This window comes from Pleurodeles waltl, chromosome 1_1 (assembly GCF_031143425.1).
Source record: "Pleurodeles waltl isolate 20211129_DDA chromosome 1_1, aPleWal1.hap1.20221129, whole genome shotgun sequence".
NCBI lineage: Eukaryota > Metazoa > Chordata > Amphibia > Caudata > Salamandridae > Pleurodeles > Pleurodeles waltl.
The window spans coordinates 537737025-537763198 of NC_090436.1; the positions used below are offsets into that span (position 1 = coordinate 537737025).

Sequence of the window (26174 nt, forward strand, 5' to 3'; positions counted from 1 at the left end):
CATTTATCTCAGACAGTGGTTACTGATTGATCTACTCTGCACCTCACATTCACACGTTTTGGTTAACATAGTAACACCTCCATATACACCATCCTACAAAGGGCTCCTCTCCAGACACTGGAGAGGTGTCTCAGCAGTATGTATTGCCAGCTGCGCATAAACAATTTCTGGGCACAAATGATTGACTGAATGTTTGACAAGGGGCCCAAAAGCCGTTGGGTGATCAGCCTTCCTTTCCAAGCCCAGACATTTCTTTTCACTGACATTCCATTCTCATCAACACTGATTGAAAGTAACAGGTCATTATGTTTGTCACTTTCTTCTTTACTGTATAATTGCTAGCAAACTCAACAGACATCCACAAACCTCCTACCCCAGCTCTAAGTAATTTTCTGATCACCAAGTTCCACACTCAAAATTGCAACCGTGCTTACACACAAACATTCTACAGCTGATCATCGTACTGGCATGCATCATCCCTTAGACATGCAAAAATTCTATCAATGTGTAATTCTATGTTTCATAATACACAATCACCACTGCCTATCTCAGCATTCTATAGACAAAAATTCCAGACCGCCTTCTTCAAGTCAAGCGCACTTACAAGGCGCCCGGATCCAGGTGTATACCAGTTCCAGGAAGCAGGATGTCAATGTGAAAAACATCAATCTGTCGAAAAGCAAGGCTAAGGTGGTTTCACGTTTTGATCCTACACCCTGTGGTAGTTTGTGTAAATGCTGCTTTTTTTAACATCAGACCCACACGCAGTTTGTATCAATAGGCATTATAGGCCTTCACGGCTTACATAATTTTATTAACTTCTTCCAGTGTGCCTGCTTGTTGTGTTAAGGAAATTTTAAAGACCACGTGACAGGCCCTGAATTTCGCCATGTTTGCAACCTTCCTTCTTTCTCCAACTCGTGTAATAGGTGCCGGCCTCAAAGTTCTGACCCCTCCACAAGTAGGAAGACTTTTTACTATCAAACATCTATATTTAACTAGTTGACAATGAGCAATTATCAGCCCAAAGGGCAAGGAAGTAGTGAACGGAGGTTAGTTAGTAAATAGCTGTCCTTTAGAAAGATTCCCACAGGGATTGCAAAAAGACACTTACTTAAGGACACGTTACAAAAGTGTGAGATGGTTTTGTTACATGCCCATGATATGGTCTCCCTGCCCTCACAGTCAGATGACAGGCCCGTTTACTTCATAAAAGGTTGGCTCGGAGAGCCTTGGTTTCCTGGTTCAAAGTAAAGTGCGAATTTCATTGCCAAGAGAGACGCACTTGTGTTAAGGTGAAATGAAGCTCTGAAATGGCTTTTGCCTTTAGCAGTAGGTGTACTTATTTTAAAAAGAACTCATTCCCCGTTTAACCCACCAAATGCCTACATAGAATACAAAAATTACAGATAAAATGCCGTTACAGAAAACTGAGATTTTTATTTTTTTTGTATTCAAGAGCTAAGACCAATGTCAGACGCCTTATACTGGTATACAACCATCAGCAGCTGTTCTTAGAATCCTATCCGATCTGGAGCTGTTTGGCAACCATTGGTCTTGCCGTGGCCTACTACATTCAGAGCAGTGTTTTGGACTTGAAGGGTCTGTTTGTTTCCCCAGTGCCTCCATATCTTGGAGTTTCCAAGCTTTTGCCTGAACGAACTTAGTAGAACACGCATAATTGCAAATCAATCAACTCCCTAAAATGTATCATTTGATCTGTCCTTTCTCCCTCCAATGCAGGAAAAAGCTGGGAAAGAGGATGTGGAAAAGCTTGGCGAAAGGGAAGACACAATCCCCCCTGAATATCGGTTGGAGGAATTAAAAGTGAGGACCTTTTACTTCTTTCTTTCATTTTTATCTTCTTAGTATTTATCACTGGTGTTTCGTCAGTCTTTTTTCCATGTCTTTACACATAGGTGCTTCTACCCAATTAAAAATCATCACCACCAGGTCCTTTATGAGTGTTGGGTTGATTAAAGACATATGTTTGCTACATCACCAGAGGTACATGCTGACCCTTAAAATATGGTAGAACATTTTTAAAAAAAATTTAGAGCTTATTTTGAGCTGCTATTTCACAAAGCACTGCTTTTCAATCTGGATTAGAAATGTAGGGCCAGATGTAGCAAAGGTTTTTACCCATTCTGTGTCTATGGAAAAAAGTGTTCAAACAAATGGCCTGTAATCTATAGTTTGATCTTGTGCTACATGCATTTTACTGCTGAGCAAGAGCCTTGTAGGTTTAAATCTATGTCAGCATTAATAAACTGCATAACAACCAAGATGTTACCAGAAAAACTGAAGGTTCCAAATTTGTTTGTTTTTTTAAAACCCTGGTTCCTTATGTTTTTTAAAATGAGGCCACACACTGTGTAACTATATTTGAGTCACCAATGACTAGTACAACATTTTCTTGCTTTCAGTTACTTGCTATAGTGAGTCCTGCTTATCCTTTCTTAAAGATGTGGCTTCTTAGGTTCAAAATCCCCTTGCGGTTGTTAAAAGCTGAGTGAGTCAAATTTCAGTGGGTGCTACCTTTACCTGCTGAAAAGCAGATCAAGACGTTCCTTTCTGCAGAATATGGCCCCTATTTACTCCTCCTTCTAGAATCAGTCATTAAATTGACAAGCTGACACAAAGTTGTAAAAAGGAGCCTAAAGAGATTTTGGTCTGCACGGCTCTCCTTCAAAACCATGTCAGCCCAATAACCAGTAGTGTGAAATTCGCTTCAATTTGGTGCAGCCTGTCTGGTCTACGTTATTAAAAATCTCTTCTGATCTGTGCTTTGGGTCTACACTTCTGGCTGGGGAATTTATAATTGATGAGGTGTGTCTTTTTATGCTCTCTAATTAGTATAGCACTGCTTTTTGTTGTGGTCAAGTGCATAAATACTGAACAATGTTACATTAATATTATTAACTCAACATAATTTTATTAGAACCAACTATACATTTCATTATACAGTGTACTTTAAAATGTGACTTTATAACGCCATTTCATGTTCACACAGACATAACTGTCTACATCCCTTGTCGGCTTCATCTGCATAGGCACAAGAGCTGCTGTCCCACTTTTTGTTCCATTTCCAGGTTCTCTTTGATCCAGGAAGGAGTTGCTCTGAAAAACACCCAGTGGTCAACTGTACAACCAGAGCTGGTGTCTGATTGACAGCCAGCTTCCAAGAGGTGAGTGAACATCACCTGGAGTTGACCTAGAAGGAAGAGCTGTCTCCCTATCCTGAAGTACCTGGAGGTTGGCCTGCTGGAGAAAAAGAGGGAAGGAAACTGCCAACCCTGCAGGAGGTGCTGACTTCCACAATACGCAGAGGTTCCGGAACTGAGGACTCATCTGCCCAGAGACATGAGAGAAAGCGAGATAGAGAAACTGTGTGCTCCTGCATCAGATCATAGACTTGCTTGACTGCGCCAAGTGCACAATGGCACTGCCAAAGTGTGCCAAAGCAGACTTCGCCACTGTGACCCTGCCTGGAGCCTGCACAGCTTGCACTGTCCTGAAGTGTGCCAGAAGCAGACTGCTCTACTGTGACCCTGAACATTTCTGTCCAAAGTGGTCTGTGCCACCTCTGGTCGAGAAGAATAGCCGTAGACCCAGGTCATCAGAGGCAAACTACTCCTGCCCATGGATCTGTCAATGTGAGAATATCAAAGCTTACACTTCTGTCCTGAAGTCCAAGGGAGGGGTGGGTGAAACTTCAAAAGGAGATGGAGATGAAACTATTTTGTGCGAGTACTGTCAAAGCCGTCAGTAAGTGCCATTAAAACATTATAATTTGCCAACCAGAGAAAGAGACAGTTACATTTGTGCCTGCATGGACATGAAAATATGTTATAAATTCACATATAGTTTTTGCATATAGAGTGAAAGAATTAATCGGAGTTTACGTTTATTTACAGGATAAAGACGGGAAACCAATATTACCGAAGCCTGAACCAAAACCAAAGGTTAGTAAAGAGACGTTTTGTACATTATAGTAGGAAATCTCTCCAGCGGTTAGTTTACATGAATGTACGAATTTCACACTTGTTAGGGCCTAACGCAATGTAAGGCTTGAGTAAGCTCCCCTTACCAGCCGTTACGTATTGGCTGGTGCGGCATTCCATTTCCTGATGATACGCTCGAGCTCTGGTCCCCATGAGCTGTGAAGTTCAAAACCACTGTGTGGGTTTGACCCACCCTAATGTACTTGCCCGTTCATCTGTCTGTCTTTTGGTCTACTGTTGGATTCCATAATTGAGTAATGCTCTGCAGCAAGAGATGGCTGGTAGTCAAGGAGCTGATGAAACAAAGGCTATAGAAATGGAACGATGTAGTACACAGTCCCTGTCAGTTTCACTTTAAAAAGACACACAGAACGCTGAGTGATTTAATTACCCTTATGACTCTTCTGCTTCGTAGCATCATTCCAAAAGAAAATCTTGTAGTCTACTGTTGACAACTTGGTTATCTCTTGCCAGCAAGATCTCTACAGTTTTCTCAGATCACCTTATTGCTCAACAGAACTGCTGGTAACAAGGGTTTTGTCTTTATTTTTATTTTTATTTAAATGTGAAATAGTTGGATCTGCTGTTAACCAAGACCTTTTGATTTTACTTAAATTATATATGTTTATATATACATACATAGAAGGTCTTTCAGTCAACCCTCTTCATTCATTGTTCTGCTGTTGCTTCATTTACATTTTTCTTCCACCTTCTAAAGAATACATCATGAGGCAATGTGCCAGCCCACTCCAGCTATTAGCTAGCTTCATTGTAAGCAGCTGCATTCCGCTCTTCCTTAACGAGCAAATGTGCAAATCAAATAGTTGCATTGTGTACCAAGGACTACTGTGGCAATGTATGAGACCAAAAAATATTTGTGCTTTTAGACAATTTTGTATTTGTACTGGCGAGGACCCAGGAACTCCCCACTCCTTAAAAAAAAAAAAAAAAAAAAAACATGTTTTACAAAAAACAATGCAAAACAAGCATTGACAAAGTCACGAGCGTGGCAGGCAATACAGGAACTATTGGTTTTGCCATAGCTTGCTTCTTTTAAATCCTGCCAAACACAGCATTCCGTGGGTGAGTAGGATTTAAAATAATACATAACCTATTGTTCATGTGATTCTGCAAGAACCTGATGGCCCACGTTTTAAAGAACAGATGTATCAACACAATAACCTTCCCTTACTCTGTCCTTACTATTAATATTCAGTTCCTATTGTATTGTAATAGTATTTATGTGCACTATTACTCTGTATGAAATGCGCCAGAGCTTTGTAGTTAGGTTTGCATTACAAAAATACTCTAATAAATAAAATATTAATAGGTAGATTTGGACTTTAAACAAGTGATTTATTAATCATCTGTGAGCAGGCATATGACAACAGTGTCTGAAGAGCATGGCGCACGAGCACTATCTGCGGGCTCCTGTAACACAGAATATGCTTTCTGCACTAGAGACACTGGACTGAGTTTGGGGATCACCAGCAGCGACTGAAGGTAGAATTGTCTCTAGAGAGACATCTTGTAGGAGCCTTATTACGATATTTGTGTATTAATGGAACGTTTAGTTGAGTATTCTCTGCCATATTTATAACCAGGTTTATGTCGCATTTGCACCACACAACATGGTACATCCATGATGCCAACCTTAAGTGAGCTTTATGAATTCATGCAAGGCCACTTTGTGTGGCCCCGAGTGGCTCCATAAATCTGGAGTTAAGCAACGCAGCCCTGCATTGCCTTGCTCTGCGCTAGGGGGGCATTCCATGGGTGTTGCGTGGATGTTCCCACACAACTCCCATGGTTTTTTACGCATTCCCAGATTCACCAGAACTGGTAAACCTGGGAATATGCCAAAAAGATATTCCTTGCAAGGAGAGGCATAGCAAGGCGAAATATATGCATTTCTTCTTGTTTTTTCCTCTTTCTATGTGAGCTGCATTGTGCAGCACTCATAGAAAGAGGAACTGCTATAGGGGAGTGTTTTTGTGCAGTAAAGTACCCCTTCCTGCACAAAAACAATCCTGCATAGATAGGAGGCACCCTTGTGCCATGGTGCAAGGGTGCCTGTATTGGCACTAGGCAGCCAAAACGACGCCGGTGCAGGTTAAAAGGCAGGATTGTGCCGTATTTTGTTTTTTTAAATACAGAGCATTCATGCCTTTTCCTTGTCACGCAGTGCAGCACAGCACAGCAAGGTGTCTTGGTGCACTGCGTGACAATCCACATAAATACGCCGCTCTGTCCTTTGCAGAGAAGAGAAGATGGCCAGGGTTGTATTACATATATGGTGTATTTTCCTTGTTTGCGCCAGGCGCACCTTTTAAAAGGTGTGCCTTGCGCGAACAAGGAGAATGCACCGTATTAGAATGAATGCCCCAGGGCAGCCCGGAACTTGCGCTGTGCTGAGGTGGAAGTGCGTCCAAGTGAAATACCAAGCAGCTTTAAAGCAGCCGCTCTTGTGTTTCACTAAGCAGGCGGAAGGCCGCCTCCACTTTTAAGAGGGGTGATAGATCCCCTTGCAGGTGGTTGCAGTCACTTGTGTCTGGGGTCCACGGTACCCCCTTCATCTCTTCCAGAGGGCTGCCATCAGGGGACGCAGTGACAGTGCATCACCTTTTTGCAGTGCACTGTCAGTGCGCCTCCCTGAAAGCTTCTTCCTCTTGGTGATCCCATCTGTAATATAGTGCAGAGGCAAAAAGATCCCCTCGTTTGCATGGGGCCACACCCCCATGCAAAAGAGGGAACGCCCTCTGATAGCGCTGGTGCTGTATGTGCACCACCGCTATCTGTATTACAGAAGGGGCCGCAAAAGCGTCTGCGGCCCCCTTCTGTAATACCACAGTGACCCGGATGTGCGCAAAGCAGGCAAACACCCCTTGTTATGCCCCGGGGCACTTTGTATAATACAACCCCTGCTGAGGTTCTAACGCTTCTTCTAATTGCAAGCCCTACTCTGGGCAAATTGCGCAGCTGGGCAAAAACTGAATTTGCAGTGAATTATAGTGACATTTGTGAGCCACAAATGTCTTTGCAGCTTACACTACTAACACTACTTATGCAACTCGCCCTCCTTGCGGCTTGTAAGGAAAGATTTAATTGATTTATACCTGTTCTGTAGCCGCAAACCAGTGAAGGTTTACTGGCTGATGAGGACAGTCAGTAACTAGTCACTCAGAGGGGGATGTTCGCTAGGTTCTGCTCCCCCTGTATGATTAGCAGCTGTAGGCATTAGAGGCCGGAGACAATGACCCCTTGTGTCGCTGCATGCTCCCAAAAGTCCCTTTTCACAATGTGTCAACCTCAGAGATATTGCCACCCGTGTCCATTTAAGAGACAAGGATGGGAATACTGTCACTTTGCAAATGTCTGCAGGTGGTCGCAAGAATTCACAGAGAGAATCATGACTCATAAATATTTTTAAAAAACTGGAATTATGCAAATTGTTGTAAAGACCTCAATGCCCTGTACACAATTAGTACATCCGGAACCGTGCAAAGCATTTGCGGGCGTTGCATCGCAAACGCTGTGCCAACTCGTGGCTGCAATTAGACGTGGCCAAGTGTACATCTGGCCTAGGTTCCTGGGATGTTTCACTGGCCAGTAGCCTTAGTGCACAATTCTTACCTTACCACAGTGTTCCTGTTTCGCAAATATGAGAAGAGTTATATTTTCGCGAGCGTCATATCTGCAGGCTTTCGAGGGCACTGAATGCAGTATTAGAACATTAGATGCCTTACTGCTTTAGCAATTTGTTTTGAACAAGTTGTGTCAAACAGACCGAGATCATCGGGGCAGTGTAACCTAAAGGTCCTATTGTATGTTAAACACTGACGTCATTGGGGTGAAAAATTAACTCACCATTGCCAGTAAACAGTACCTCTTGCCGTTGGTCTAGCCAAACACCCTTTGTCTTCCCCTTAGGTTGACCTGTCACAATACAGAGAGTTACGCTGCGTTTTTTTATGTTTCCAAGGACGATTTGTAACAATGAGCTCTATCGGGTTCAGCCATTAACTGAGCGCAAACGGTTTGAGGTGTTGCGTGTTGATAGATTGTGTCTTAAGCATGTTTTCTTTCAGTATACAAATCAAGGGGTTGATTGCGTGTGAGGAACTCTAGGCCTGGTCCCACATTCTTCCCTCCGTATGCTAACCTGCAGCTCTTAGTTTGTCATGGACATTTACAACTAGGAGGAGTTAATTCCCACAATTGGATGATTGGGCTGAATGCTTAATTTGCCGAACAGTTTTGGTGCCTTCTGTGCGAGACTCTGTAATTCATGGGCTCCGTGGGGGGAGGGAGAGCGCGCGCGCGTGCGTGTCCCTGCCTCCCTGTCTCCCGGGTGTGCGCCGCTCTCATCGCTGGAATCTCTCCTCCGGCTGGGCGGCTGCTGGACCTGCGCCATTGATACCGTGCGTTTGTTTTCAGTTGCCAGGCTGATGACTTTGTATCCAGGAAGTCTGAAAATCCCAGGAGGGGCGAGTTTAACGGTCCCATGCCTGGTGTAAAGTAAAGGCCATTTAAATTATCGGTTTTCATCAACTTGAAACGCCTGTCTCTGTTAATTCGTGGAGGTGCTCTTCGGATGGCGTGGTAAGGAAAGGTCTGGTAAATATTCTTCTGTTATATTTCTATTTCTTACCTTTGACTCTAGCCGCTGAGTGAAACGGAGTTGCTCGATGCATTGTCAGGAGACTTTGTCACTTCCACCGCTACGACAACGCAGTCCGCCCCGCTGCCTGCAGCCAAGGTAAGAGACTGAACCTTCTCAACTGAAGTTTGACAACACAACTTGTGACCTCACCCAGGAAGTGCAACAAACATTTGATTATGTTCTTGCCGCTGTTCCTCCCTCTCTTGATGTTCACCCTTTTCATCTTATCAAATCCGGTTGAGTTTTCTTCAATGTGATCTTTATGCGGAACAAAAAGCTCGCCATTTTTTTTTTGTCTTGACTGTACCTTGTTATTTTTTTTAAAAAAAGTCTTAATGGTTTACTTTTGTGTATCGTGAATATAAAAAGAATAAATACATAACACAGTAACATCATGGATTATTTCGTATGAAATCATGTATCTGAGTCACAATATCAAAAACACAAAATGTGTATATCTCCATCACGGTCAAGTAGTAATCTGAAAAAGAAGGCTCACACTGGGCATTTAGTTTGGCTCTAATTTTAGGCTACTGGGAGTGGCCGCCATGATAAACATTATTACATGGATCTCTAAAGCTGGAACCTAGTTACAAAGGTAACAAAGCGCCTATCAAACACAAGAATAAGTTGGGAGCTGCATAGAAGTCAAACAAGTATGAGACGGACAGAACTGGGATAAATGAGTACAGAGTCCAGGGGTAAAAATATGTGCCGTCTGTTTATAGGGCCCCGACTGTTAAATTGTATAACGGATTGAAAACGGTTCGCAATCTTGACTGGGCAGCTTTAAAACGTTGATGTGCAGACGTTAACGTGCACACAAAATAACATTGTCCCACTTGTCGGTAATAATACGAGGGTGGACTGGAAAAGTTAATGTGACATTTCCGTCTATTTGCTGAGATGCGCGTCTAAAATTGGTACCTAGTTTGAAGACCGCGAGGACCCGTTTTAGAACAACCCGCGCATGGTTCTCATTAGCACCCCCGGGGAATGTAATTGCTGGTTTGGTGTTTATGTTGGGACCAAAAGGGAGCACGGTGGGCAGGCAGTGGGGGTGGGCGGGTGCAGATGAAACGGCCGGTGATGGTGTGATCAGGGTGGAGGCTGAAACGAGGGTGGGAGTGGAGGTGGCCAGCTGATGCACATGGGCTGGGTTTAGCAGGGCGGTGACGTAGGCGTGGTCTCGTCGCACAGACCTCGTTGTAGTGCAGCTGACGTGGGCTGAGGTCGACAAGGGACTCCGAGAGAGCTGCAAAGAACCGGCGGAGGGCCTGCCGTGAGAACGGGTGAGTGCTGCTTCGCCGGTGCCGGGCACACTCCGTGTCAGACCCTGAGGAGATTCGGGCATTGCCACTGAGCACGCAGTACTAATTTGAAGTAGGCTCATGCGAAGTACACAGTAGCGTAGGGTTTCGTGTTCTTGTGTAGGACGTGCCACACGCACTTTCTGTGAGATTCACCGCCATGTGGTGTGTTCAATTCATTCACCCAGTTGTCTTTTATTTTCTCGGCCCCATCTGTTGTATTTCCCTGTGTTGGATTTATCAGTTGTGATGTTTTTCAGCCTTCCTTTCAATCGCCTAAAAAGTTTCAAATTCATCATTCCACATCTCTGCATTCCTTTTGACATCGCTTTTCTTGTTTGGCTTTCTTCTCTTCTACTTGTTTGTTTTTGTTTCCTAGTGCCTTTCGAATGATCCCAAAATCTTGATATTTGTTATTGGTTCATACTTCCTTCGTGCAATTTTGCAGATATTTGGTTGGCAACCCATCTGGTATAGCAGCCCCATGAAGTAGATTTTCAAGATTCAGGTTGACACGGTCTATAACATAATAATAATAACGCGGTAAACGTGTAAACACATTTTGTGTCTATACAACATTCATGAGTTATTTTGAAACTGTATAACTTATACAGCCCTCCCTCTACACATCTGCAACACATTTGGCGGAAACTAGATGCTCATATATTTTCGAAGGAAAGCTTAGATGTAGGTCGCTCACCGGGGAGACAAGACAGAAAGGGAGAGACAGACACACACATACTCATTGAAAAACTTTTGCTAAGAGGCATTAAGGTTGTTTACTTAGATTATTTAGTAATCAACATATGTAACGTGCTTGCCTACAAATTTATTTTGAAGTGATGTTCGAATTACAGTCCACCATCTTTGAAACTTGTTTGCAGAGCCCAAAAGTACGCCCATCGGCCATGGTGAGCACACTCCAGCTACCGTTTGTAGCCTTGGGCCATGTTCTGCACCCAGATCAAGTTCTGCAGATCACCGGGAGGCCTGGATGTGCCCTGCAAGCTATGGATGCAGGACGTTGCCTTTGGCCAGGCCCTGCGCCCAATATGCCAACATCTGGGTTCTGCTCGGCGTAGCCTTTGCCCAAGCACTGTGTCCATCCCCCTGTACACCCTAACTCACTGGACATGGTCTTCAAGTAGCATTTTTTCATTCCTGTCTATCGATTTTCAGAGGAAAATGCAACTTTGTGGCACTCTGTTATAAATGCCTGCTCTCTTTACTGATGTGCATGCACCTTGAAACACACACTACTTACAGTACATGAATGCACCCGGTTGTGGTGTTTGAAGTTGGCTAAGCATAGTATGGTTAGGGCTAGGGACTGGAGGATGCTTCAGGGGGACATTAATGCCACCTCATTCTAAATTTGTCTTTCAATGAGCCTCTTTGGTTTCATGCATCTGTATTTTTATGTGAGAAAGGGTATTTTCCACCCCTCAGAGGTTCACCACAGCCATCTGTGGTAGTGAGGCGTTCTCCCTAAGGCACCAGGTGTCTTTCTCGAATACAAGTCCTGCCATATCGGACTTTGGAACTTGATAGATAGGATGCAGTATTCTGCCAATGAGATTCCTAGATCAGATTTTAACTTTTAAGCCCACAGATGTGCATGTTCAATATACATCTGCAACATTATTAGTGAATCAAAATATTTTTCCTGTTTAATGAGTTTTAATGTATCTACAACAACACAATCCCTGCGTCTTTAATGGAGAATACATAACACAACTTGTGTATTAAGGCTGAGTAATGCCAATGAGGTGTTGTACTGCGTGACATGATAACAAGCGCTGGAAAATTCAACGGGTATTGCCCGTGCAACAAATCTGCTTTGCCAGTGTTTTTTTTTTTTTTTAAATGGTCACCTTAGTGGCAGACATCTTTCAAATAACTTTCTAATTCTTCAAAATAAGTTAATTGAGATATAAGAATATTCCTACAAAGATGGCTGCCATGTTGGCATACATATCTATGGATGCCAACTTTGAATGGATTTTCTTAAAGCATAATGAATTGCCTACAATTACGCCTGTCGTTCGTTCATGCATGCGCACTGGCTACCATCATGAAACTAGTTAAAACACTTTGACATGGCTGCTCGCAAATAAAGTGGCAGCCTTGCGCTCAGAGCACCAGGGTGGTCAGATGGAAGCAGGCATCGGTGAGGGAGGTTACTTTTTAATAACGAGGGGGGTGAGGTGAGGAAGAGTGCACAGATAGCTACAGTAGAGAGATAAGTTAGTCTCATATGCAGTGCAAGGTCTGACATCAGCAGTGGGAGTTACCTGCTATTCAATCAAAACACACTGAGACCCGTGGTGGGACAAACACAAGATTATGGAGAAAAACAATCCAGTTAGGAGCATGAAAAGAAGATGGACAAGAATGCCATCCAACCATGAATAAGGGGCGGGCTCAAAGCTCATGCTCCTTACAATTGGCAGTGCACTGACCACACACATCCACAAATCCTTATCAGCCTGCACTCTAAAATGGGACAGTATACCCGCACCACGCAAAGGCACAGCAATGCCATACTCACGGCAAATTGTATTCAAGCTTTAGTGGGTGTATGTTATGATTTCTGTTATTTGTATACTTGGGCTCAGAGCCGGCCTTTCCTCAGATAGCGCCCTGGGCGGAGAGAATTTTGGCGACCTTGCTGATGGTAGTGAATTAAATTAGGCAGTAGGGGGTCCCTTTTGTATTCCCTGGTCAGTTCCTGGATGAGCAGGGACTGGCCCCTGGACACAAACATCTCCAAACCTCCCTTAGCTCACCTAAATCACCGATAGCGTAGCTGCCTCACGCAGGTGATGGTTTTGTTGATGTGTGTAAGCAGGTGCCAGAGGGTGATGGGAGGGCAAGGAAAGGGGCTAAAGGGATGTTAAAAACATACCCTGCGTTCTGGTAATGAAGGACTAAAACAACTTTAAACTGGCAAATCAGACAGAAACAAACAGACAGGGATAAGGCTGGAACAACACCAGAATGGTGCTGATGATGGCATAACCTTAATGCACATAGGCCCTCGAGACCCTCAGAATATTGGTGCCCTGCACCACTGAGAAAAGGCAGAAATGAATCCTATCTGTAGGATATGGCACATTTGTCCCCTTCCCCTGCGCTAGCACTAAAATTGCTACCTAGCGCCAATGCAGGCACCCTTGCATCATGGTGCAAGGGTGCCAGCGTTCTGGGGATGATTGTTTTTGTGCCGGAAGGTGTGCCTTCCGGCACAAAAACAATCACAAGGTGTTTTCCTCTTTCTACACATAGAAGAAGAACCGGGGAGAAATAAAGCTATTTCTCCCCATTGTGTCATTCTTATGCCACTCCTGAGGTGGCCTACGAATCTGACGCATTCCCAGACTTGTAAATCTGGGAATGCATCAGATTCCTTTGGGTTCCGTCGGTGTTGCGTGGGGACACCTCAAGCAACACCCATGGAGTGCCCCTTTCGTGCAGTGTTATGCGTGAAAGGGGTCCATATTTACAAGGCCATGACAAGCCATGCTAGGTGGCTTTGCATGGCCTTGTAAATATGGGCTGCCATACTGCGCCACCAGAACGTAAAAAAAAAATGACGCTCCAGTGGAGCAGTGTGCCGCTAGGATCTCATAAAGGAGGCCTCAGTCTCTTAATCTCTGAAACCCGTAGAACCAGCTGCGTCGGAGGCTCGTGTTTCAGGCTGTGAAAGAGAACAGCAGACGGTTTCCTCTGCAGGTTCCCTTGTGTATAGTATTCCCATTAATAATGCACTGCAGCATAGGAGACGAATGAGCCTATGAACACTGATGAATCTACAGACCAAACCTACAGACCAAACCTTCAGACCAGCCGAGGCCTTTGAGACAGCCGATCCGGTGACACAAGCCTTATTCATATGGCATTCTGTTATTAATAAACGTTTTGATGTTTTGTTATTTTGTTATGTGACCTATGACACCAAGGCTAATTCAGGGTACAGTGCTTTTTTTTTTTTTTAGCTCCGGCGTTAACCGAGGTGTTTTGATTTTACTAAAACTCATACATGCCAATAGACCAGATTCGTAAACCCCTGATTTTGTTAGCCAAACATAGCTATATTTTGTCTGTCTCCCGCCTGGAATTGCCTCTCCTTCAATAGGAGTCAATGGAAGAAACCTATCAATCGTTATTTTTTTTTTTTTTAATCTCGCACTTTCCTTTTCTGGAAGAAACCTTGGCATGTATGAAAACTGTAAATATAAAATATACCTTTAGGGTCTTCAAGGCAAACCTCGCCATCAGTTGCTCTGTTGTTATGTCATTCACATTTGTTCTCCGCCCACTACAGCATGGGTCAGTGGGTCAGCCCGCCCCAGCCACTGGTTAACCTCAGTCTGAGTGACGGCGTTCCTACCTTTCACAAGGTGCTAGGGCCTACTGTTATAAGTAATGTCATTTTTGAATCCAGGAAAAAACAATTTTTGCTTGTAGTCAGTGTTTTTTGTTTGTGTTGGTGAAGGCCTGACAGCTCCACCAGCAGTAAAAACCATGACAAATAAAACAAGTACTGACAAAGTCAAAATGTTGGCAGCCCACACCAGACTGATTGGCATTGCCAATGCTTGTTAGGGTCAAGCCTGCGTCGCATGCGCTTGCGCATGCGTTTCGCTAAGCGAGACGCTTTAGTCACTAAAAAGGGCTCCGAGCCCCGTCCACGTCACGTTAGTGTCTGTCACTGATTCGTGGGCTTGCCTGTTAGAATCTGCTTGATTTCATTAGTGGAAGGCCTCATACGTCATGCCTTTTCCGGTGGATAGCCCTCCTCTAGCGCATCGACCAACTACAGAAAACATGCAAGGCTCGCTGTTTTTCATCCGGCTCGTGGACTCCTTTTTCTCTCTTTTCCCAGCGCGATCTCGCTTGGCAGAAGTCGAGCGCTTTCCATAATATCGACCCTGTTACACAGTTAATTGCACTTTTTCCGGTTAGTACATAAATGCGCTTTTGCCGATAGGTTTCATTACCAGTGAAAAGTCGGGTTAGGAGTTTACAACACTATCAGCTCTAACACAAGCAATTTGTTGAATTGCAAATGCTTGTTTGTATATGTTGGTGAGGATTTTCTCCAGCTGAAGTCTTCCAAAGGTGTTTGAGTGCACTTTTCAACTAATGGCAATACTTTTGGGCATTGAGGAAATAAAGAAATCACTTTTGGTAGTGAAGTTAGAAGATTAAAGCATTTTTATTGTGAAATGATGCTATGTTGAATTGTAACATACTGGTACATAAAATAGTCCTCTCTTGGGGCAGTGGGCACCAGCATTGTTGGAAAGCACCAGAGTTGCAAGTAGACAGGAAATAATGGAGTGGTTACAGACACGCTTGTGTTTTTTAAATGTCAGTAGCACCACCTGGTGGTGCCTCTGGCTGTGTGGATAGATAGAAGGGATACAGAGCAGAGCTTGCTCTTCATATACCGGGCTCTTAATGGGGTTGGGTGTAAATATTAGAGCTAATGTAAGTGGAAAAGGAGGGGAGAGCAAATAGGGTGGAGGAGGTTACATTTTGTGAGATTGCAAGGGAGAGGTTAAACAGCATGAGACTTTGTGATTTGTGGGAGCCGGATGACTAGATAGGTTAGATAGGTTTTGGTATTGCAGAATCAGTCACTCCTAAGGAAATGTGTTTTGTAATGAGGGATGTGGTTATTTTCCTGAAACGTAATACAGAGCTGGTGCCAGGAATGTGCAATTGTAGGGTAATCTTAGAGGCACCAAGGCATGCAGAGGATGGAGTGCAAGGGGAGTATTATTCAGATAGGAAGGCAGGAGAGGGAATAATTCCTGACTATACAGCATGTTATTTTCATGCAGTTATTCTAATGTTCAGGTAGTATGCATTGTGAAGAATTAGTAAGAAAGGCCGAACGGTGAATACCTGTGGGCAGGTGATACACGTTCTTCCATCTTTGAATGCTCTACTTGCGGCCCAGTGGTGCAGACAAAGTCCGTTTCTCCCACGTAGATACTAAACAAAACTGAAACGGTCAGGTTTTGTACTTGTTTTTTAATGTGGGTTGTGTGAATAGTGGGCATTAGGAATATGTCTTGAGATTTTGCATCACAGACAGTCACTGGGGTTTGTATTCGTTATTCTGTGTCGTGTTTTTGTGAAAGATGCATGCATGTTGAGTTTCTCAGGGGATAGGATTCTCCCTGATAGCTGGAGTTGTTTTTTAAGGGATTCTGTGGGTTTAGCACTTCATTGATCCGAGATCCCGTGTGCAGTAAATGACAGTGTGTGTATTCTTTGTTGGATCACTTTGGGAATAACCAGCTCTCAAATGTAATTTCGAACTCTAAACGGTTCTTAGTGCCTCTGATCTTTGAAGGTAGGGAATTCCAAAGTTTTGCCACCAGAGAGAGAAAGTAGTCAACCAATGGTTTCTTCCTATAAGCAGTAATTATAAAGTGTGGGGCCAGTCTGGAAGCTGAGTTCCTGGGTGGGACTTTTTGTGATTTTTGCTTGAATTAGCTTTGGTCGTTTGCTGTTGATTGCTTTGTGTGTGATGTGTACACATGCTGTTCGGAGGGCAGCTTACGGTGTCACTCCTAGCAACCTGAAAGAATGTCTGAAATTATGCCCACTGACGCCTTTTTGCTCTCTGAACTGACGTCCTGAATAGTAAATCTGGGGCAGGCAGCCAGTCTTTTGCATTGCAAAACTAGTCCCTTGTTGAACGTCACCCCACATGCTATGGAGGGTTTGAAATCCCAGTAGCGGAAAATATCAAAACTGCTTTTTTAGGGTTGAGCCTGCGTCGCATGCGTTTCGCTGAGCAAGACGCTTTAGGAATTACAAAGGGCTCGGAGCCCCGTCCACGTCACGTCAGTGTCTTTCATTGGCTCGTGGGCTTGCCTGTTAGAATCTGCTCGATTTAATTAGTGGAAGGCACGCATATGTCATGCCTTTTCCGGTGGATAGCCCTCCTCCAGCGCATCGACCAAGTACTGAAAACATACGAGGCTCGCTGTTTTCCGTCCGGTTCGTGGACTACTTTTTCTCTATTTTCCCAGCGCGATCTCGCTTGGCAGAAGTCGAGCGCTTTACATAATATCGACCCTGTTAAACACTTAATTGCACTTTTTCCGGTTATTGCACTTTTGCCGATAAATTTCATGACGAGTGAAAAGTCCGGTTAGGAGTTTACAACGCTATCCGCTCTAACACGAGCGAACGCGAGACCCGTTGCATTGCAAATGCTTGTTTCTAAATACTTTCAATCAGTGGGCTGTGTTCGGTATTTTGATGCCCTAGTGGGTTAATACATGTTTTGTAAGTGTTTATGGTGATGACATGATGGCCTTGTGAACGGAAAGAGGCTTCAATACTTGAATAGGTTTGAACTTCTTTTTACTAAATGCTGTACAGTTGCTTTTTATAAAGCAATTGTATAGAGAAGAAACAACATTCCTGTGGCACATTAAAAGCGTCTTATTAAGGCAAATAACTGATGTTTTTGTGACATGTATGGTTCTCATTTTACTGACCTCTGCCCGTGAAGGATGAAAGACTGAGTATGCCACGCCAGGGTTTGACACTTGCAGACCGCAGGGTTAAGAAAACCTCTGCAGCAGATGTGTTGGGCCTTGGAACTACCTAAACTGAAATTCAAAATTTGCATCAACTTACTACTCACAAATGTCAAGTCAGATTATTTTAATAGTGCACAGATTTTCTCAGAATTGATATTGAAGCACACATTGCAAGTTAAAGTCGTGCATTGTGAAAACTCTGGAAGTTTCATCGCGGGATAGCCGTGCATTCTTCAAATAGTTTATAAAGTGGGCTCTGAGAGTTCTGTGAATGTCTCAGTATGGACATACTAATGAATGAAAGCAATCAAGATAGATTATCTTTGTAAAAGTCTTGTGGATGGCTCGGTGACTGATTCAGAGTGAGGGGGTATATTCCAAACCCTATGAAATGTCTTGTTTGCACAGGATGGGAATTCTCATGTTTGTGCCAACTCTTACCTCATTATCCTCCTGTTAAATTTTGACAAGTCAAACCTTCTTAAATTTACTGGGTAAAAACATGTTGTAAATACTTATGCATGCAGAATTTGTGGTGGAAACTGTCTCACTACGCGCTGTTGGAGTTTACGGAGTGTTGTAAGTACGCCACTGTTCCAAGGTCACTCGTTATTAGGTCTTTTATTTAGTACTAGCATGATGCTCTGCAACTCAGTATAGAGGTGACCTTCACTGCGAGCCAGGACTGAGGTACTTTGGCAGATCGTTTTTGATGTCTCGGCCATGGGAAACCAATCCATGACGCAGTTCAATATGTGTATTTTGTAGGTAGGGTGTAGTTGTCTACTTTCTGGTATAGTCGTGCGTGGTACAAGTCAAGACTGAGCTGAAATGGATGAACTCTTATTAAAATCCTAGTGGTCGGGTACCTGTGCTTGTTACACAACAGAATAGATGTGCATTGATTGAGCTCTGTAATTGTGAAGTGACCAGTGCAAGTCGAAATATAAAGGCCTTGGGAAAATCTATGGTTGTCTAAGTAGTGGAATAGAGTGGTGCATTGCACTCAGTCACCCTGATCGCATTAACCGACTGCCAGGGTGTAAATGAGATAATGTCACTGCCAGTCTGATAACATCATAAGCAAATCTAGGGCCATTCTGTATGATGTCATCATTATTCCAATTAGCATTTTTGAAGCACTATAAAATAACACATTTTATTTATAAGGTGGAGGTACAAACTATCCAGTAGGGAATATTGAGGTAAACAGAATATCATACCCAAAATATGGTGGACCAAAATATCGACAGGCATGTATTTATTTATAGGAATGTATAAGTTTACTGTACTTAACTTCACACTTCTGTACCTCGATGACCTCGATGAGATAAATATTTTCAACGTATGTAGATGGGGAGTTAAGAATAGTAAATCTATACTTACCAGTATACACTTACTTCATCAATATTTTCGTCCTTGAGCTTTTGGTCCTCAGTATTTTGGTTACGATATTGTGGTAACTTGAAATTCCAGACTACAACCTATTTACACCACTCGCTACTGTAGTTACTGCTATGTAGCTGTGGAAAATCGGTCACCTACTGCACATGTGAATTAAGCTGAAATCAGGTTAATGAGAATGATGCTGGGTGAGTGCAGTGTAAATGAGAATGGCAATCGTATGTTTGTCTGCTTGGGTTAGTAGCATCTGTTTCAGTGATGTCAATTAAACGTGTGAAGGGCTTGCAGACAGGTGCAGAATTTTCTGATTGATTTGCTCTTGCAGAGATGATGATTCTGGGTTATTTCTTTCTTGGCCTTCCCATGTTTTCTCTCTCTTTCCCCCACTCCATCCCCATCCTCTCACCGACGCAGCTTCCCTTTTAAGGTCGCATGTATGAAAGCTCATGCCTGTCTGGTCCATGGCATCTTTAGTTTACAGTGGGTGTAGAGCTGCCAATTTCTTATTAGTTGACTATTGTCACGGTTACCCTCATTTACTTGCTTCTTATCCATCTGCTTGGGCCCCCCCATTGCTCGTGTCCTTCTGCTGCTTCCTTTGCAGTTGCTACCTTTTTCTTTTTGGTTGAGCACTGGGGGCATACTTATGGAGATTTGGGGCATGGCAGAGCAGCAGGTCACCTTGCTGCGCTGCCCTGCGTTGAAGTGAAAAGGTAGGAATGCGCCTTTTATAGGATACTTCGTATTCCTGACCTTTCCCCCTGTGCTGGCCTAGCGCCAGCGCAGGCAGCCTTGAACTATGGAGCATGGGTCTCTGCGTTGAATGTAGTGCAGGATTGTTTTTGTGCAGCAAGGAGCAACTTCCTGCAAAAAAACAATCCTGAGATGCTTTTTCTGCTTTGTGTGTGCTGCAGAAGGCAGCACACATAGAAAGAGGACAAAACGAGGAGAAATAAAGATATTTCTCTTCTTTCTGCCTCCACTTGGGAGGCATAAGGTTTTGGCACATCCCCAGGTTCACAAGCTCTTGTAAATCCGGGTATGCAAAATCATGGGTGTTGCATGGGTACACCCACCTCAGCATCCATGGAATGCTTCCTTTGCTCCAAGTAAGACAACATAGCGATTTACGCTGATTTGCCTTACTCCATATCTATGAGGTCATTCAAAGCCATGCAAAGTGGCTTTGCATGGTCTCATAGATACAAGTTCAGGGTTTGCACTGCTGTTGTGTCACAAAAATTGGCTCATAAAAATGCCCCTTAGTGTATGTGTTTTCCAGCTGGCTCCCTCATGTTCCTCTTTCCTGCCTGTGTGTTTCTCTCCTCACCCTCCCTTCGTGGCCGTTTTTAGGTCTTGCTTCTAGACAGCGCACGTGGCTGTCTCGAACCGAGACATGCTGTATCTAGATTTTGGGCTTTCATCACGTCTCTCACCTACCATTTGTTCTATCATCTGCTTTTCTAAAATCCTTTCTTTTCATTGGCATAAAGTTGCTGTTTGTCTCGCCTTGTCACTTTCATGGCTACTGCCCCTGTTACATGTCTCTTTACTCTTTTATTTATGCATAGTTTGGTTGACACACTCTCTTTTTTTTCTTTGAGTTGGTCCACCCGATCTTGTATGCATGCACAAAAGGAGTTTAACCATTGGCATTTGTAATTTTGTTTTGGTTCGTATTGCCATTGTTTGATTTTATTTCTTACGGCAGGCATGTTTTTGTAGAGAAAGGGAGAGCTGATGCCAAGACTCGAACCCAGCCTCCCCAGTGCCATAGTCTGCAATCCTGTACATTCGCCACCTCATCTCAGGCATTTTGAAAAGCAAACTTGTTGACTGTATCCATTTTTTTCCTTGAATTGGTTTACCAGATCTTGTATGCATTCACAAAGGGAGTTTAACCATTGGCATTTGTAATTTTGTTTTGGTTCGTATTGTCATTGTTTACTTTTATTTGTTATGATAGGCATGTTTTTGTAGGCACGGGAAGAGCTGATTCCAAGACTCGAACCCGTTCCCCCAGTGCCAAAGTTGGCAACCCAGATCGTCTCAGGCAATTTGAAAAGCAAACTTTTTGACTGTATCCATCTTTAAATTTTCATTAGGAGTCTGTTCTGCGTAGAGCGTAAGGCATTTCAGCCACTCCCATTCCCACTTGTGCTCCCATTCCTCACCCTTCCCGTCATATTACTTGTGTTATGGTATTGATTTATCGGCTTCAGGAAGGCTGGCTCAGCCGGTCAGGCAATAGAACGTGGGACTTGGGTCCTCTTGTGTGTGCACATGCAGACGAACCTACCTGCAGCAGACGACCATAAATGCAAAAAATCAGAAGGAATTTTGCTTCCGAGTAACAACTTGAAAATTTTGGCTGCTTTCCGACCTCTTAAGAACACCAACATATGAGTACTGCCCTCGCCATTCCCTCCCTAGCCCCCCCCCCCTCGGACTCCTCTCCCTGCACTAACCCCCCCCCCCCCCCATCATAGCCCAAGTACTGGTGCCTATATTGATGCATGGATAGAAGGAGTCTGGTGCACAGACAAGGAGGCACACATCACTAGGGGAGCTTTACAGACAGGCAGCATTATTTTCTTTCGAATACCATGCAATCTACGGAAAGGTGCATTTATTAACCCCTCCTCTCCAGGGACCACTGTGAAATGTCACTCTCTGGTTACGTTAATAGCATTCATCGCCATCAAGATGCGGCATCTATCGCTCTGCTATGAACTCTTGGGAAAACAGTCTGCTGTCGAGAAATGTCTTTGAAAACTTCAGCTGGGATCAATCTGTGTATTCCATTGGCAAATGAAGGATAAAGCACGAAGTACAGTTCTGAGCACTTGTGAATGCACTTCTGTGCGCTTGTGAACACAGAGGCGAGCTGTTGCGAAAGTGTATTGTTCAATTAGATTATATTTCCAGCTGAAAGGGATCAAAAGTTATTAAAAACACTGCAATATGTGTTTACATGTTTACAAATATGACCCAGCCAATTTAATTGCTCACAATATTGCTTCCCAGTTAGGCCTTTCCAATTGCAAATGTACTTTCATAAGGATTTCTCATGTTAAATATTGATAAACATCTGTTTTTAAACAATGTTCAATTCACGAGAATCTCCCAGCATACGACTTTACGTGGACAGGTGATAAAACCTCCCAGTAAAGGCAGCACTAACCGGTTCTTGTTCACACGAAGCTCCCAGACCTATGCCTAGATACGGGAAACGGTGATTGGAGTGGGAGGTTCTGCAGGAATGGTATGGCCTTGCGCAATAATCCTTTTGATTGGTTAGGGTTAGGGTATGTGGGTATGAGCAGAGGTGGAAGACCTCATGGTCATAGGTATTGGGACGAGAAATAGGGTTGAGAAGGTAAAACTTGTTAACAGTGTTCCTTTTCCCTTGCTCACTGTACCTAAGCCATCCACCACAGCTGTAACCTGTGTACGTTGGTGAACAGAAGCATATACCCTTTTATGATCTCTCCTTACACAGAAGAATAACAAAACAAAACGTATTTTTTGTTTAAGATTTAGGTTTAATTGCCTTCGTTAATTCAATGTAATGCACAAACTGGACCTCAAGCCAGCTACAATCTTTCAGCTAACTCCTTTGTCCGTAGGGAGGTATGCCTTGCATTTAGAGAGCAGTTCGAAAGTAGGGGATTGAACACATTCACCTGTTGGGATGCAATCCTTGATTTGCAGCCTAGAAGCAGACGCTGCGACCGTCACTTCACTTCATTAAGCTACATTGTCAGTAGCGCTGACAATAACAGTACATTATAGTACTTGTTTATTCATCCTCTAAACTCCGGCACCACACTGCATGCATTAATAGCTATAGAACCAGAGTGACACAGACCATTCATGTGACAATAAACAGTCGTTTCATCAAGACAATCTCTGGAGCATTGAAAGAGACACAACTTAAAGGACTCAATGCCCAATCAACGGAATTCACGCTGATTCTTGGCTGCTGGAAGACACAACCTCCTCTGACTAGTCATGGGCGAATCCCTATTTAAATTTAATTGCTACTATCACCCCAATTACACAGCACACGTCTCAATCCTGGCTTTTAAGGTAGCAAATACACCAGACTGCAAGTCATTCGTCACTGAGCCTGCTAGATTGCTGGGCTTCACCCTGAAAATTAACCTACCTCCATGTGTATATTAATGCGTTTAGGTAAGGATTCTCAGCATCAAATCAGTCGTCTCTGGGAAATCGAGTCCCCTGATTCCAAAGGAAGAATTCAAAACAACCATGCAATCAGTCCTTTCAAAACTAGATTATGGAAGAATCCGTACGTCCCCTCTATGAGTAGCCCTCGTTTCAGCAGCACGTCTGATACCAGACTCCAAAGATCAGAACATATACCTCCATTCTGATCACTTTACACTGGCTCGCCCATGAGGCTAGAAGTTTATTTAAGTTTGCCTGTATTCTACAAGATGCCTTACGTGGAGGAGCAGCAAACTCTCTGGGTCATAAGCTTCTCATCTCTGGCACATTCTGGGTACTTCGAAGTGCTAACTCTGTCCATCATGAAACTCTGTCCTTCAAAAAAAATTCACATACTCTGAGTCAGTCTTTCTCAGAGAACTGTCCCAAAGTATGGAACTCGAGTCTGCCCACCCTAAGAACCAACCCCTCTTACGTTGTGGTGAAAGTTCAAGAAACAGAGTAAAGTGCTGCTCTTACAAAGACGTTTCCAGCAATAACAAGAAAGGCAAGCCACTAGCAGAAGGTCTCGCTGTGAGAGACTTTAACATAGTTGCTCCACTCCACGATATACATCTCGAGTCCTTACTTTGGTCATGTCATCTGAGAGGGTGAGCACTGACCTCATGTACATACCTACGCCATCTCCCCACCAACTCTAATCACTTTTATACCCAACATACATATTTCTTCTTGTTAGGGACATTTGTTTCTTATTTTTATTGCTTGCCTCATCCTTGTAATGTCAGTCTCTGACTTGGTTAAGCGCTATACAGCCCTGATGTGTTTAGTTCTCGCTACATAAACCTGCAAATAAATAGGTAGATCTACCAGGAAACACTTTGAACCTCTCAGCAGGAGTTGCCAGATGCGATGGCCCATGTGTCCTACACCAAAAGATGGTGCTGGGGTTGGTTACCTTCATTGGTCCCACCAATCATTTTTCCTTAAGACCTGAGATGTGGATGCACCCTAAAGACAGGTGTACCTACTTACTGTTTAAAATGTTAAGTGTAAAAAAAACATGACTTGTGTGTGCCTAGTGTATGAAATATTGGGCCATGACCCCTTTCAACCACTTCTAAACTGTCAACTAAAACATAAAACTAAAAAGAAAGCTGAAGATAGAGGTTCTCAAAGTGAGAGGGATAAGGCTTGGCATTACTAGGAAGATTACGACTGGGGGCAGTGAAAATTAATATGTAATGAAATTTAAGCAGTACCTACTTTTCTCAATCCTTGCTACATGAGGATATTTCAAAGCAGCTCTGCTCTGATTCAGCTTGCGTAAGAGGTCTCCAGGACCCACCAGGGAAGTTTTGACCTGGGTAATATATGAGGGTCATCTCACATAGTGATGAGAAACAGTAGTAAAGAATGGAAACGAGGGGCCGTGGTTATATTAAAAAAAAAAATCAAAAAAAAATCGTAGAATTCAAAACCGTTCTGTTGACCTACTCCACAGAAAGAATTCCCTTAAACAGGCAGAATAAACCTTACAAAACATCACCTTTGAATTGTGGCTGGATAATATTCCATGTGCAGCCTCTTGCTGTGTTGAGTAACCTTCTGCAGCCACACCTAACATACAAGCAATGGTGAGTAGAACCAGCTAGCATTACTGGAGGATCAGTAATGCCACAAGAGTTATCCAACACAGTCACCTCTTACCTCCATATTCTGTGTTTACTCATGTGCTCACACAGAGTTATGTTTGGTGAGAGACTGCAGGGCACTACAATAAACAGTCACAGACTTAATTCTAAGGGATCTGGTTTTATGTGTGCTAGTTTATATAATAATGTACATTCTAGATCAGTGAGTTTAAGTCAAGCAGTTGAACACCTTATGATCTCGAGCCTGACATATTTTCTTCCTGTGCTTCAATCACTTTTTTTTTTCTGTAACGATTTTGTTGTTGTCTTGTTATCATTTATTTATTTATTAGGGGTGCTTGGCAGAGGCACTAACAGCTGTTACTAAGGCATGTACAGGGACAACTCAAGCTCAGTTACATAAAGCTCTGAATCCAAGCTGCAGAGCCTTTTTTCGTGCAAAATCAGTTCCATGGTTAATTGGCAACAATTATACATGACATCAACAAAATAAAGATGCACGTGCCAGTTTCGTTAACATGCTTTATTTTATTTCAGGATACAGCAAAGTCTAAAGGCACTCCTTCTAAAGACTTGGTCTCCCCGTGTGCAGCTTCCACAGTGAAGTCATCGACACCAGCCCCTGCCCAAGTAAGTGCAGCATCACGTTTTTCGATCAGTAAAGAATTTTCAAGTAAATGCTTTAATAAGAAAATTCTTCTTTCCTGATTGTGGCTACTTGTTGCTGTTATGACTATATCATACACTGTTTATTCACAATCTGCTGGCAGAAAATGGCTCAATTATTTGCCAGTGATCCTCATTGTTCTTAATCTTACTTTTCGCTGTCCATCCTAAGAAGGTGTGTCTGATCTGGAACAGCTTTTTCTAATGTGTTCAACTCGTACATATATAATATCTGTGGTGAATAAGTTATTTTGAGAATGATCAATCCTGTGCTGGGCCGAGCTCAGAACCGGGTTGCTTGCCAAAACATAATCTGAGCATTACCCATTTCCCGTCGTCCTCAACACAGTTCTTTCCAAAAGGATAAGGTCAATCCAACTTGAGCAAATCACAAAGAGAAGCACCATTTGTGTGAGCCGAACAAACGTTTGCTAATCACACCAACAAAGACTTCCACTTGCTATTGCCTGAAGAATGCTACACAGGTCAAGAACCCAGTTCACCTTCAAGACAAAGTGCCAGGGCAGTGCAAAGGCAAGAGAAGATGCTCAAGAAGTGTCCTTTCAACCTTCACAAGGGAAATAACTTTTCTGCCAGGAGGATAGCACTATTATAGCAAACCAACGATTCATCCCAGTCAGTAGGACCACTCTGCCAAAGTAAAACTATAAACAGCAGACCTTTCCTACCAGCTAATGCCAAAT

At 43.3% G+C, this 26174-nt stretch overlaps 1 protein-coding gene across 13 annotated transcripts in view; it reads left to right on the top strand.

The window, feature by feature from the left end:
* CAST (calpastatin) overlaps positions 1–26174 on the top strand; it is a 513209-nt gene that overhangs the window by 370793 nt on the left and 116242 nt on the right. For all 13 annotated transcript variants that reach the window (XM_069225757.1, XM_069225792.1, XM_069225782.1 and 10 more), the window contains 4 exons: positions 1744–1827; positions 3918–3965; positions 8668–8763; positions 25342–25434. In XM_069225757.1, the coding sequence (XP_069081858.1) occupies positions 1744–1827; positions 3918–3965; positions 8668–8763; positions 25342–25434 (321 nt within the window). The remainder of the gene's footprint in view (positions 1–1743; positions 1828–3917; positions 3966–8667; positions 8764–25341; positions 25435–26174) is intronic.